Source organism: Periophthalmus magnuspinnatus, chromosome 23 (assembly GCF_009829125.3).
Source record: "Periophthalmus magnuspinnatus isolate fPerMag1 chromosome 23, fPerMag1.2.pri, whole genome shotgun sequence".
In the NCBI taxonomy this organism is placed as follows: domain Eukaryota; kingdom Metazoa; phylum Chordata; class Actinopteri; order Gobiiformes; family Gobiidae; genus Periophthalmus; species Periophthalmus magnuspinnatus.
In genome coordinates, this window is record NC_047148.1 from 20,344,596 (window position 1) to 20,358,598 (window position 14,003).

At 38.7% G+C, this 14,003-nt stretch overlaps 3 protein-coding genes across 3 annotated transcripts; 2 read left to right on the forward strand and 1 right to left on the reverse strand.

Moving 5' to 3' along the window:
* Nucleotides 1-1,343: 1,343 nt before the first annotated feature.
* On the reverse strand, nt 1,344-2,717 carry nxnl2 (nucleoredoxin like 2). The gene is made up of 2 exons (XM_033989690.2): nt 2,181-2,717; nt 1,344-1,542 (listed from the first exon to the last, which is right to left on the reverse strand). The coding sequence occupies exons 1-2, from the start codon at nt 2,480-2,482 to the stop codon at nt 1,374-1,376; spliced, it is 471 nt and encodes a 156-aa protein (XP_033845581.1). The 5' UTR covers nt 2,483-2,717; the 3' UTR covers nt 1,344-1,373.
* A 3,229-nt stretch (nt 2,718-5,946) lies between these two features.
* Nucleotides 5,947-6,733, forward strand: gng10 (guanine nucleotide binding protein (G protein), gamma 10). Its single transcript, XM_033989692.2, has 3 exons — nt 5,947-6,086; nt 6,374-6,522; nt 6,621-6,733. Exons 1-2 carry the CDS (start codon nt 6,006-6,008, stop codon nt 6,497-6,499), a joined length of 207 nt encoding a protein of 68 aa, XP_033845583.1. The 5' UTR covers nt 5,947-6,005; the 3' UTR covers nt 6,500-6,522; nt 6,621-6,733.
* A 3,231-nt stretch (nt 6,734-9,964) lies between these two features.
* On the forward strand, nt 9,965-13,521 carry btc (betacellulin, epidermal growth factor family member). Its single transcript, XM_033989689.2, has 5 exons — nt 9,965-10,142; nt 10,505-10,609; nt 11,417-11,525; nt 11,603-11,743; nt 11,822-13,521. The coding sequence occupies exons 1-5, from the start codon at nt 10,103-10,105 to the stop codon at nt 11,958-11,960; spliced, it is 534 nt and encodes a 177-aa protein (XP_033845580.1). The 5' UTR covers nt 9,965-10,102; the 3' UTR covers nt 11,961-13,521.
* Nucleotides 13,522-14,003: the final 482 nt, after the last annotated feature.

The window sequence follows — 14,003 nt, forward strand, 5'->3', positions numbered from 1 at the left end:
ATTAAGTCAACATAAAGAGTTAAAGGGACTGTTTGACTGGTTTGAAAAAGGTTCTACTTTCTCATTCACAGTAAATGGCTCAGACCCTCCAGAATTCACTTGTTGAGCTGCAAAAGCTGCACTAGCACCGACTGACGATTGGCTGCATGTGCTTTGTTTAGGTAGAGAGGATTCAATGTCTGCATTGTTAAGTGGCAACTCAAATGAGACTCATGAGAGGCTCATTCAGCTTTATGATGGATAATCATCTGGAAAACCAAAACACCGAATTAGAACTAATAACTTATCCATTATGTCCAATGTTTTTGTAATTAAGAATAAATCAACATTAACACTGTTATCAGCAAAAGCAATGTTTGGTTTTAACATGTTTACCTTGTATCTGAGGAAGCTCACGTTTGTGAAATTTACAAACAGAATCTTACATACAGTATCTTTAAATGACTGTGCCTGTTAATTATGACAAAATATTTACCAAGTCATCTTTATGCATTTTCTTTTTGATTTGAGCAAAACAAAAGTTCTGAAATATCACTTGAAACTCTTCATTCATTGATTCTACAGAAATCTGCAATGTTTTTCAGGCCTGTGATATTTATTTCCTTTATTATTTCCAATACACATGGACCATGCATGTCCCCGATTGGCTCATTCACCTGTCAATCATACCTGTCTTAAAACGGGGCGGTTCACCAGTGACCAGACTCACATCTGCGTAAACTATTAAAGAGGTTTTTATTCTGGATCCAGGCAAACACTGTGTAATTGTTTTGTCTTTCTTTATTTTCTTTAATATTTATATTCTAATGAAGTCTCTAAAACATGGTCTTCGTTGTATTTAGAGAGTTTGATGGGAGATCTCATTAATCTGATCATACTTAACATCATATTTTGAATTTGCTCTGGTCCAATTACATGCACTGCACATGGGTATAACATAATCAGGGCCCAGGAGGAGTAAATGTGCAAACTTCTTGGAAACATTTGTTCCTGTGGGCCTTGAGTTTCTTAACACACCCAAAGGGAATTGGTTTGTTTGTGCAGGGAAAAGTGAGTCTTCAGCTAAACATCACAAACAGATACACAGAGACAAGATGTAGCTTTAGTAGCTATATTTCAACAATACTTACAAAATATTTAAAAACATATTATAAAAAAGCAATCTACATCCTGCAGAGTTGGAGGTTTAACCTTATTCTCATTATACACTTGACCTGTGTTGACCCAAAAAGCTTGTGAATTATATTCAATCCTTTTGCTATAATTTGCAGTAGTGTAATGTACAGTAAATGTGCCTCAGTTTTTATTGCATAGAACTGAAAATAAAACTATTTAATGAGAATGCTCCACATGTTGCACAGCCACATATGTTCTTAGCCCTTAAAGTTTTCAAAAATTTCTGCAGCTTCCAACCAGGACCTGAAACAGGCCAGGCCCCTGTCTCTGATCTGCTTTCTGCCCTTGTCCGTGATCACATCGCCATTCTCCTTCACAATCACAAGTTTGGGCACTGCAGTTATCTTGTAACGCTCCTTTAATTCACTGCAAAACAAAAAGGGAAAACAATGTAAATATACAAGTAAACATGAACAGCAGAAAACAGCCATGCTCACGTAAAATTAAATCAGTTTTATAGAACTGCCATTATACTGTGCTTTTACACTGTGGTTTTACACTGTGCTTTTACACTGTACTATTACACTGTGCTATTGCACAGGCATAAAGGCTATGCACTTAATGGTAAACGGTCATGGTCACATTTTTATACAGTGGTTTTCCACCTTCCAAGCACATTAGATCAAGGAACCACTCATCCATTCACATACACACTCACACATTCATACACCAGTGTGCACAGACACTGGGATGAGGGGGTTAAGTGTCTTGCCCGAGGACACAACAGCATTCATCTGTGTGAGCTGGAATCGTCAGTGGATCTGAGCTACTGAGCCACTAAAGCTACTTACAACCAATGATGTTTATGTCCAAAGTGGGTTTTGAACCACAAACCTTTTGTCCACCAACAAACCCTTCATCACCTGAGCTCTGCTGTTTATCAGAGCTTTAGAAACATGTGAGAGTGAGGATTGTAGAAAACATCATTCAGGCCAGGTACAGTCAAACCTAAATGAGGCTTTTAGATAAATAACAAACACCTCCCCATGTTAAACAGGACTTACTGTCTGTATTCATCTGTCCAGGGCAGAGCCAGCCAGTCCCCGTGCATGTCATGGTAATACTCCACCATGTCCTCCGTGGACTTGTCAGACGAGATAAAAACTATTTCAAACTGAGCTGGAGGGTCCTGTTCTTCAGTGAGCTCCGTGTAAAAGTCACACAGAATAGGAGTGAAGTCTCTGCAGGGCGGACACCATCCTGCAGAGAAATAAATCCCCACCACTTTGTTCCGCAGAGCCTCCTCAGGATCCACAAAGTCACCGTCTTTATTCAGCAGTGTCCGTCCCACAAACACGTCCACCATGTCTGCAGACGTGTGTTTATTTCTGTCCGGGCTTGTGCTCACCTGAGGTTAGCTTCACCTGGAGCCTGAGCGCATGTTTCTCTCTGTCTTTGCACTTTTCATTTCCAAGAAGCTTCTCGTCGACTTCAACATCATCTAAACCTACTAAAGCTACTTACAGCCAATCCTGTTAATCACCCATGGACCAATAAGACACTGAGCAGGTCCACTCTGTCCCCACGTGGTCCTGAGCTGCTGCACAACAGAGACAGGTCCACGCGGCTGTGAGGCGCATGCGCAGTGAGACTCTGTGCCATTACGCACTGAGTTTGAACATTTACAGTTTATTTACGTGTCAGCTCAGGCCCAGGAGATATGGCGTTTAAGAAGCACCTTTGACTGAGCCTCTGCCAGGGCAAGAAACTAGTGATGGGACTTCCGGCTCCTTTGTGGGATCCGAATCTTTGGATCTGTCAAAGAGCCGTTCATAAGACTGGCTCTTTTTATATTTAATTATGACAGAAGCTAATGTGAGAACTCATTTAACTAAAACAAATAATCACACAGAGATGATTAGGGCTCAGGTGAGTTTAAATGGTTCAGAGTCTCTTCACTCCTGACACTTTGAAATGAAGCAGAATCTGAACTAAACGTTACTACAATAATAATCAGATGCCAAACATGTGTATGTTCTGTGCACAAAGCTCTGCCTCGTGCCGCCTGCTCTGTCTCTGAGCTGATTCTTGTGTAGGTTCAAATTTAATCTGTGTAAAAATGCAGACAAACTGGAATGAAAAAGATTTGGTTATTTTTTAAAAGCTTTTATTTTGTTTCTATTTGACGCTAACGTCCACTGTGAAAAACTAAAAAGACAAACGTTTTTTTAAAATCAGAAAATATACATAAACATAAAGGCTAATATATACAATAAAACAAAATACAAATGCACAGCCTTTGGGATTTGTCAATCCGCGTATTTTCTTTGCATTTCTCCGTGTGATTTAATAGATCAATGGTATGTCTCTGTGTCTCTGTGTCTCTGTGTCTCTGTAGTGTCCATTCTGTCTCCACATGAGCAGGGCGCGTGCTCATGCAGTATTCAACTTTACCACTGGAGGCCCTCAGCAACACAATATATCCTCATATTCTACAACCCACATTACAAAAAACATTCACAATCAGTAATATTTACTGCGACAGCTGCTCTGACCACAAGCTTATTTTCTTTGTTTGTCTTCTGTGAAGACATCGAAACTTGGGTAATTTTCACTCCATCAGTCGGTCGACATAAAAGAGGATTCACTCTGAGAGTGGCCCCTGGGCCAGTGTGAACCCAGCAGCAGCATTCTGAACCACACAAAAAGCTCTCTCCAGCGCGTTTCAAACAGCAGGTCTCTGCGGCAGTCTCCTCCTGCGTCTGTCTGCGCAGGTGAGCCTGGGTGTGTCTGCGCAGGTGAGCCTGGGTCTGCGCAGGTGAGCCTGGGTCTGTCTGCGCAGGTGAGCCTGGGTCTGCGCAGGTGAGCCTGGGTCTGTCTGCGCAGGTGAGCCTGGGTCTGCGCAGGCGAGCCTGGGTCTGTCTGCGCAGGTGAGCCCGGGTCTGTCTGCGCAGGTGAGCCTGGGTGTGTCTGCGCAGGTGAGCCTGAGTCTGTGTCATCCAAAAGGCGTTTTCTCCTCCGGCATCAGGGCGTACCGTTCTCAGTTTTTAGCCACAGAAAGAAAGAAAAGACCCGAGCGTGTGCGCATTTATTCACGAGGCTCTGTCTCTTGAAGCTCGTTTTCATAGAAGTAAGTTCTCTGATGAGCTGATGGACTCTCACGTGGCCCATGGTGCGTGTTTGGGGTGAATGAGAAGCAGTGTTTATGAACAAGACCGACCCGAAAGTAAAGAACTAAAGAACAGAACTAAATCTAGTGCCACTGGGGGGCGCTCCACAGAGCCACATGTGTGAAACGACCTCAGTTTCAGGTACGTGGTCGAGAGATGCACCTGAATTAAGAGTACTACCTCACAGTAAGAGAAATAAGCAAAGCAAAGGAGGGGCTGAGGGACAAGGAGAACATGCAGATGACTTTGAAGGAGCCGGTTCATGAGTCAAAAGGACAGAGTGAGGTCCATAGACACGACAGAGCGGAGCACATCCTGATCACAGGAGACTTAAACCCTCTGGTCTGAGGACAGACCTGCACAGAAGAAAACCCTGAATAAACAGGAAAAGACACAAGAGGCAGTGAGCTCCATGCTTCAGTGGAGCCTCGTTTCATTAAAGAAGCAACTCTAGACCACAGCTCTCTACAGCGCCCCCTTCTGGAGCACCTCAACATATTACAAATCAACATATTAATAAAGGGGAGACCGACTGGGAATCACATTTTTTATGGTCCTCTGAAAGGCTCAAAGAACCTGGGCCTATATCTTTAAAATTCCATTTCAGTTCAAGAAAAAAGGTTAAAGTCTTAAGTAACAAAATGGTCCACCTATTGTTCTGTTCAAAAGTCATTAAATATCATCAATCATCAATAATAAAGATCATTAAATATATTTTTTTCACTTGTGACAGTCAACTCCAGGTTTGAGTTGGTTGTCACAGCCCATGGGTTTGGTTGTCACAGTGTTATTTTAATTGGAACACATTGAATATGATTCATCTTTGGTTTATTCTTCCATTGTTAGATTTTATTGCCACTTCCCAGTGTAACACATTTCCTGGATCAGGGGAATTGAAATGACAAGACACAAATTTCAATTAAAACATCTGTTAAACCGTATAAACATGTATTTAGTGATCAGTAATTTGAACAGAATAAGATTCAGGGCAGTAAAGTGATTATTTTGTTACCTGAGACTAACCTTCCTCTCCCCACAAGAACTTTCTCCAAAAAAGTGAAATTTAAAAGTGAAAAGTGAAATTTAATGACGTTTTAAAACATTTTCGTCCAACTCTTTTTCAAATGCATCTTTCACATGCTGAGATACGGTGAAAGTGACAACCAAACCCTGTGACAACCAGCCCCTTTCTCCCCTACAGAGTTTTTATAATTAATAATAATCAGTCTTACTATTAACTGTTCTCAGTAAAAGCTGTATTTTATCTGAACATGTTTACATAGTGTCTGTGGGCGCAGGTCGGTCGTGTGGATGAAATTTCAAATACAAATTCTACAGAGAAATAGCTCCTTAAAAACACCTCTGAGACGTCGTAAACCTGGTTATGTTTAAGTTCAAATCGACGCTTAACCCTGCTCCTCACCTCCTTTAATACTTCATGTTTGTGCTGTAAAATGAAACAACTTTCACTTCAGACTTCGACTTCTACAGTTAGCGACCAGTTTTATGAAAATGTGTGGTCAGAAATTTTAATATATTTATGAATAAGAATAATATGTCTTTCTAGTCTTTTCCTGTGACGAAACACTTGTGGGCGTCAGTGAGCGGGGGCATCATTTCCTCTGCTCCAAGTGGACTCAGGTCATATGGGGCTCGTCTGCTGCTGGTTACTCACTTCACTCTGCTCTAATAGTTTAAGTGTTTGGAGTTCACATTAACATGGCTTCTAACTCCAGTATATCGAGCATGAGGAGACTGGTGGAGCAGCTCAAGTTGGAGGCCAGTGTGGAGAGGATCAAGGTAAAGTTATTTCATAAACTGTTAGTATTTAATATTGTTTTGGTGTGTACTGGGATGTAGTTATGGCATTTCATTGGAATATCTCAAATATGCATAAAATGAAGTCAACAGTGTTCAGAGGATCATTTTTAAACATGTTTGTACATTAAACTCACGGCCATAGAAACATTTTTACCGTTTATGTAAATACTTGTTCTAGACCTTGAATGTTCTGCACACTTGAGCGTACACTTGTATCTGCAGCAGGTCAAACTGAGACACATTTTAGATGTTTCTTTCCGTTGCAGGTGTCTCAAGCAGCTGCAGAGCTACAGCAGTACTGTTTACAGAACGCAGGCAAAGATGCTTTGCTGGTGGGGGTCCCCACAGGCAGTAACCCCTTCAGAGAGCCCCGTTCATGCTCCATCGTGTGATGTCCGTGTGTTTACAGCACAAGGTCAGGTTCAGTTATACAGTATTTCTGTCTAGTTCAAGACGGTTTTGGGGCAGAGATGAATCTGACTCTAGAATAACCGTGAGTTTACCTTTTTACAGATATAGAAAGAAGAGTATGACCACGTGGAGCGCAGCAGATGTGTTTTATACTGAATGTTTTGTAGAAAATCTGTTTTGTACTGTTATTTTTGTATTAAATTACACTGTGAAAATATTTCATGTTTTCTTTTTTTCCTTTTTGCTTCTTTTTTTAATAAAAAGTCCAGGACCGTGCTGTTATCTTGGGACTATACAAAACGGATGTTTAAACCAGGCTCTAAATTGCTCCTTGCAATCTTGCTGCATCCCAGCTTCCTGAAGTTAAAAACACAAAGCTAAAGGGAGGAAACTGGCTCTTTCCTGTTTGAAACAGGAATGGAGACAAACATCCAGGATTTTTTTTTTTAATATCTGCTTTTATATGTTCTACAACTACTATTACCACCACATATGCGTATTCATTTAGTCCAGAAATAAATACACATTTCATGGAAACTGTATAATTTTATTGGTCACGCCACATTTTGAGGAGAACTGCACAGATAAAAGACAAGACAAGACATTTCCTGTCTTCTGTTTTTGCAGAGCGTCTTGTAAGTTTCAGGAGTATATTCACTTTAGGGTTTCTAACCTTTTTGACCCTCAGGCTCAACTGTTTCAGTACAAAATAACGTGGGGAGGCGTCTGCTTCTCTCTGTGCTCTTGTGATGCTTGTCTGGGATCCAGAGACACTTTTCTCTGTTACTACAGGCTGCAGAATATCTCTCATAGAGTTGGAGGTGTGTACTCTGCTCTGTACCACATATTCTGTCAGTGAAAAGTGAAAGTCTTTTTTTTCCCCACTTTTCATTAACTCTTGGTTTGACATGACTAACTTTGATTTGTCGCGTTTAGTTTAATTTTGGTTCAATTCTACATTTGCAGAAGTGAATTTGTTGGTTGTTTACAGTTTTATTGATTGGTGGATCTTGGGGGTAAAAGGGAAATTACTTTGCAATGATCATAACATAAAATAAATCTTTGTAACGTTTGTATCACTTTGCCTTTGTCCTTGTTCATGCCAGACCCACTTGTTTATTATTATTATTATAAAAAAGCAGGACCCTGACCTACCCCCCAGTTACATAAGAAAAACGACCTTAGTGCGCCTTGAAACAAACTGACTGACAAGGAGTGAAAGTAAAAAAAACAGCTTCTTATTCTGCAGGTAATGAGGGACTTGTCTCCAGGTGTGCCAGCTGTCAGATCAGGTGAGCCGACGCCCACAGAAGGAGGCGGAGACAAGAGGGAAAACAGCAGACGGGAGGATCCTGACGTCTATCGGCCTCACTGGTTTCTGTGTCAATTAAAAAACAGGATCTCCTCAAAAACACTTTCTTTTTTTTAACTTTTACTTTCAAGTTAGTTGTTTTCAAATGACTGAACAATGTTTAACTGAGCAATGCAGTGAATCCATTATGCTTTAAGTACAACATTTACTTTAATAACTAAACTTTTAATGTCTTTTAATGTCAACAATGGAATATTCCCTACAACTCCTCTACTCCAGACACTCCTGAGGTTTTGATTTTGCTTGACATGGAAAAAAACGTTTGATAGGTAGAATGAGAATTTTTTTTTTTTTTTTTTTACACTTTTTTACAAGTTGTAGATTTGGTCACACATTCATCTCTTGGATCAAACTACTATTTTCTTCCTCTTTAGCCTCAATCAGATCAAATAACTCTTTGAAACCCGTTCTGTCTTAATGTTTCTACACACAAAGATATGAGTGTGTGTCTCTAACCCTTTGTGTCTTTTCTGGCTGCTCTGTTTTCTGTTGCATTTCTGGCAACAAGTAGAAGAAAAGTTCAAATCTTTTAACTGGACAAAAAGTTGTAGGAGTGAAGACGTTTCCCTAGTGCTGGACTCTGCCTTGTATCCGTTTGAAGTGAGGAGCTAATGACATTGATGATGAGGGATTACATCTTCTGGATACAAGCATATTATTATTATTATTATTATTATTATTATTATTATTATTATTATTATTATTATTATTATTATTATTATTATTATTATTATTATTATTATTATTATTATTATTATTATTATTATTATTATTATTATTATTATTATTGTGAATTATGAATAATAATAATAATAATAATAATAATAATAATAATATTTTTATTACTATTATTTATGTATCTATTTATTTATTATTGTTTATTATTATCACTATCATTGTCATCTTCTGGATACAAGCATAATTAATTTTTATGTTTTAAAATTATTATTATTATTATTATTATTATTATTTATGTTTCATTTTTAAATCATTTTTTATTACTATTATTTATCTATCTATTCATTTATTTATTTATTATTGTTTATTATTATCACTATCATTGTCATCTTCTGGATACAAGCATAATTAATTGTTATGTTTTAAAATTATTATTATTATTATTATTATTATTATTATTATCATCATCATCATTATTATCATTATTACTGCTCACTTCATACGCTGCCGTTCAGTTCCTCGGTATTAAAGTTCCGATCAAATATGAGGATCTTTTAAAACCAACATTTCTCCTCTAGTTGTGCACATACAAATTTGGAGGCACATTTTGTCCTTCAGGGCTTCTGTACTTCAACTCCACTCATTAACTGATGCAACATTTACCTTCTGGTGCAAAAGTGATATTAAAGTCATGATTTACACACAGACAATACATTCAGCTCATTCCAACAAGTAGTAAAAAAAAAGGATTGTGATCAGTGTTCTTTCATTTTCACATTTTCTATTAATTGATGTATGTCTCCCTCCTTCTTTCCTTCATGTTTGTTCAAGTTGCATTTTGTTGCATCATGTGTACATTTTATTTTGTGTGTCAGCTTTGCGTAAACATGTATATTATGAGACTAGCCTAGAAAAAAGAAAAAAAAAAAAAAAAAAAAAGCCCCAAGATGTTGATTTGCTGTTCAGAATCTATTGCATCCACTGATATTTGATGCATTTTACAAAGCAGCCGGAGCCACAGTGGGGCAGTAGTGGCTCTAGTTGTGTCCTTAGACCAGACACTGCCCACACACTGGAGTTTAGTATGAAACTGCTGCGTGGAAAAGTGTTGGTGGAGGTAAGATTGGCTGATGTCGCACTTCTGTAGTTTAGTCTTGCACTGTTCTGTAATATTGCAGCTAAAAGAATGACCTAAGCATCTATTTAAACCCACATATCTATAAATAAACTAATACCTTGCTGTCAAACAGGTTCCTTTTGTCATTACACATTCGCCTTTCATTCTTTCTCAAGTGCGGCAGATGCAGGACAGCTCTGTGGAGTTGTGTTTCCCTTTAAAGGTGTGGGCGGGGACCTGGGAGTAGGCATTAGGTTTCAGTGCCAGTCTTTTCTCTTCAGTCTATTCTCTGGCTTCACAGGGCTGCACAAGTGGACATGTGGACACTGGACTGAAAACAGAGGATTGTCTTGACCCCCACTGCCGCCTGCGTGAATGACCTTTACGCCTAGATGAGTGCTCCAGACCAGAGGGGAGATGGCCAGAGTGTACACGTTTTATGTGGGTGTATTGGCAGGTAATGTTTTAAAGAAGCTGCATGTAGTTTAGATTTGAGTTTCAGAGTTTCAGTTCACGTTGAGGGTTTAAATAAGTTAGTTTTGATGGTGTTTCGCTTGACAGAACAGCCTGGGTTGTGTTATTTAATAGTGTAATGAAGCACCTTGGACTGATGTAATGCTTGTAAGTATTAGACTAACCTTGTTTTGCTCCTTGTAATGCAAAAATACTGTGACATTAGCAGTAAAAACAAAAAAAAACCTGTTGTATTTCACACTTAGAAGGGTGTCCATGCCCTTTTTTTTATGCCAAACCTGGTTCCTATGCGACACACATGCTGGTCAGCTCTAACCTGAGGTGTTTTTTTGATTTCCTGCACAGGTTTGGTCTTATGTAAATACTCCGAGGCGGGCTGGAATACAACCGAGGGAAGTACTGCCAATGAAACTGCGTGCGATCACCATAGCAGCGGAGACAACTGCACAGGTAGAGCAAGGTGGGAGGGCACGTGAAGCTGTGTCGTTAAAGCTTTGAAGATTTACTGTGGTTAATGAAGAAACGAATAAATGAGCAGTTCAGAAAACACAACGAGCTTGGAGTTTTTGGCGTAGTTGAGCTTGAAACTTTATTGAGCCCCTCTGTGACACTCCAAACTACTAACACAAGGCTTTCCACAATGGACATTTGTGCGTTTTAATCCATATTTTATAGCAATCATCTCAGAAAAAACATCACTCGATACGTTCACTAAGTCATTTCCAAGTTCATTTATTGCCCTTCCTGAAACTGGGTCATTCTCTTTTGGATTTAGAGTACGAGATATCCGGTTTCACTCGTTGCGCATTATTGCTCTCACTTGACTATACTTTTACGAGCTCGTTTTGAACCTTTTAATACCAGTGGGTCATAAAGATAAAGAAGTAGTGCTTATGTGGAGGCCTCCTAACACTCACGAGTATCAGGACGGTTTCGATTCACCGCTCAACGCTCACAGGAAAATCGACTCTTTCGGTTTTTCGAAGGTTCTCTGACTTCAGTTTTGGTGTTTTAATTAAGTAAATGTGTAAGTAACTCAGTGTGGATTGAGTCGTGGGGCTTTTCCGGGGAATGATTCACCAGATATCCACTACGCATCACGTTACACTGGTCTATTTATACATGAGGTCACTGAAACTGGTGAGAGGGCAAGAGACTTTTAAAAAAAAAAACACATTGATCTGTCATATATGAAACGTAACTGTTGTAAATGCAGTGAGCAGTTGCTTAAAAGTCGCTTTCTTCTTAAACAAACAGACACAGACAACTGGAACGGTCACTTTTCCACGTGTCCAGAAAAACTCACTCACTACTGCATCCACGGGGAGTGTCGTTACATCAAAGAAATGGATGTAGTGTCTTGCAGGTACCAGTTTGCCTAAATATAAAATACCATGCGTGTAAATCAATAGCTTTCTCCTCATTATGCTGTTTTTTCCTCAGGTGTCATCCCGGGTTTGTTGGAGCCAGGTGCGAGTTTATAGATTTTAGTCCACGCAGAGAAGAGAAAAAATACATCATCCTCATCTGCGCCGTTGTGGGATTACTGCTCGTCATAGTGGTCATCCTTATCGTCTTTTTGCAGTAAGTATCGCTTCAAAAACACCGTTCAATCATTACTTCTCACCTCTTCTAGCTCTAATTGTGGTTTTGCGTTCACAGCCGGAAGTGCAACCTCTGTCACAAAAAGAGCAGGAGTAGAAACGAGTCGAGAAACGGCGCGGAGAAAAACCACGAGGACACCAACTTGAAATTAATCGCCGACTCTGCAGAGCAACCGAACAGAACGAACTCTGTGTGAAGTGAAAATGTAAAATGTGTGTGCGTTCTGCTCGCTCTCGGAGAGGAGAGGAATGCGTCTGACACCAGCTGCTGCCTTTTGTCACACAGTTCAGTTTCAGTGTCATACTCGGACCACGGCACCGGCCTAAACGTCGGAGAAAAGCCAGAAGAAAGGTACGCATCTATCTGCTTATTTTTCCCTGAATGGTACCAAGTGTGACGATCCGATTTGGGAATAACGTGGATGGGCTGGACGTGTGCCTGCCTTTGTGCGAAATGGAAAAAAGAAAATCTGTGTCTCCAGCTGCCGGTGGATGATAACAGCTGATGGAAATATTTGTGATGGAGATGCTTTCCATTCCTGCGCAACTCCGGGAACAGCTTCTGGAAGTGTTCAGGACGAGGACGAGAGAGAGGGCCGACTGTCCCTATCTGCGCCGTACATGTGCAATACTTTAAAAGACGTAAAACCGAGTATTTTTTTTTTACAGATTCACCACGTCTCGTATATAAAGAGCTGAGAAATACGTTGTTACTTACTTTCCAAAACTGCCAGCTGCACACAGACAACACATTGATGAAGGATTTCTTAGGTAAACTCATGTTCTGACTCTGTTTACCTAAACCCACTGCCCAAACTGTTTATTTTATCTCAAATCCCTGAAGTTAACACAGTGTTGGTTATATTTATTCACTGATCTTATGTGTCTTATTATTATTTTTTCGATCATTTCCAGGATAACATCGTGTCACATTCCATTACCATGACCAGATCTGTTAGTTTAGTCCAGTCTCGTAATACTAGTTGTATTTATTTATTTATTTTTTGAACAGGGTGTGGTGCTAATTTGTGTGTTGTGTATGTAAGACAGTGTAAGTCACATGGAAGAGACAAAGCAAATAAATATGAACTGCTGACTGGTGGAAGTTGTGTGTACACTTTCTCTTTATAAATCTGTCCTGTGTTTGATTTTGTCAGGTGTTTTCTGGGTTTTGTTGGAAGTTTGAACTAATAATGTCATAAAACCTCTTAAAAATGAGACACTGTAATCTGAAAAAAGGCCTAAACATAATCCAAATCCAGCAAAACCTGCACTTATACTTGTCCCGAGCGTGAATCTGCTGCGTTGTTTTCAGTAAATGTGTGATGATGTTATTTCAGGTGCGCGGTTCTCTTCAAAGCTGTCGTGCTGTTTTCATGGGTGTGTCCACAGACTTGATAGTGCTGTGCAGATATCAAAGGGCAGGGCTGGATTTGGAGAAGTCTTTTCAAGAAAACTGTTGACCAGTAATCTGCCTGAAACACGTGGCCACAAGATTCACACATCCAGAGTCCGATTGTTCTGTTTCGAGTTCACCTTGAAGTTTAAAATAAGACTAAAAACCCGACACATCTCCTTAATGTTTAGTTCCAGCTAGACGAGCCAGAGATCTTGGTGTTTTATTGTTTTATTGTCCTTTGCTTGTGTGTGTGTCGTGTTTTCTGTTTTGTTTTATGTCTGTGTGAAGCACTTCCGGCAGCTTAAGTTGTATTTTAAATGAGTTATATGAATAAAATTGGATTGAGTGGAGTATCCCCTAAGTTTTGTCTCACATTTGGAGTAACCCTAATACAGGTATCAGCCCAATAAATAAATAAATAAATAAATAAATAAATGGATACATAGATAAATAAACAAATAAATGAATAAATAAATAGATAAATAAATAAACAAATAAATAGATAGATAAATAAATAAATAAATAAATAAACAAATAAATAAATACATAAATGGATAAATAGATAAATAAACAAATAAATGTATAAATAGATGAATAAACAAATAAGTATATAAGTAGATAAATAAATAAATAAATAAATGTATAAATAAATAGATAAATAAATAAATAAACAAATAAATGTATAAATAGATGAATAAATAAATAAATAAATACATACATAAATAAATAAATGTATAAATAAATAGATAAATAAATAAATAAACAAATAAATGGATAAATAAATAAATACATACATAAATAAATAAATAAATGGATAAATAAATAGATAGATAAATAAATA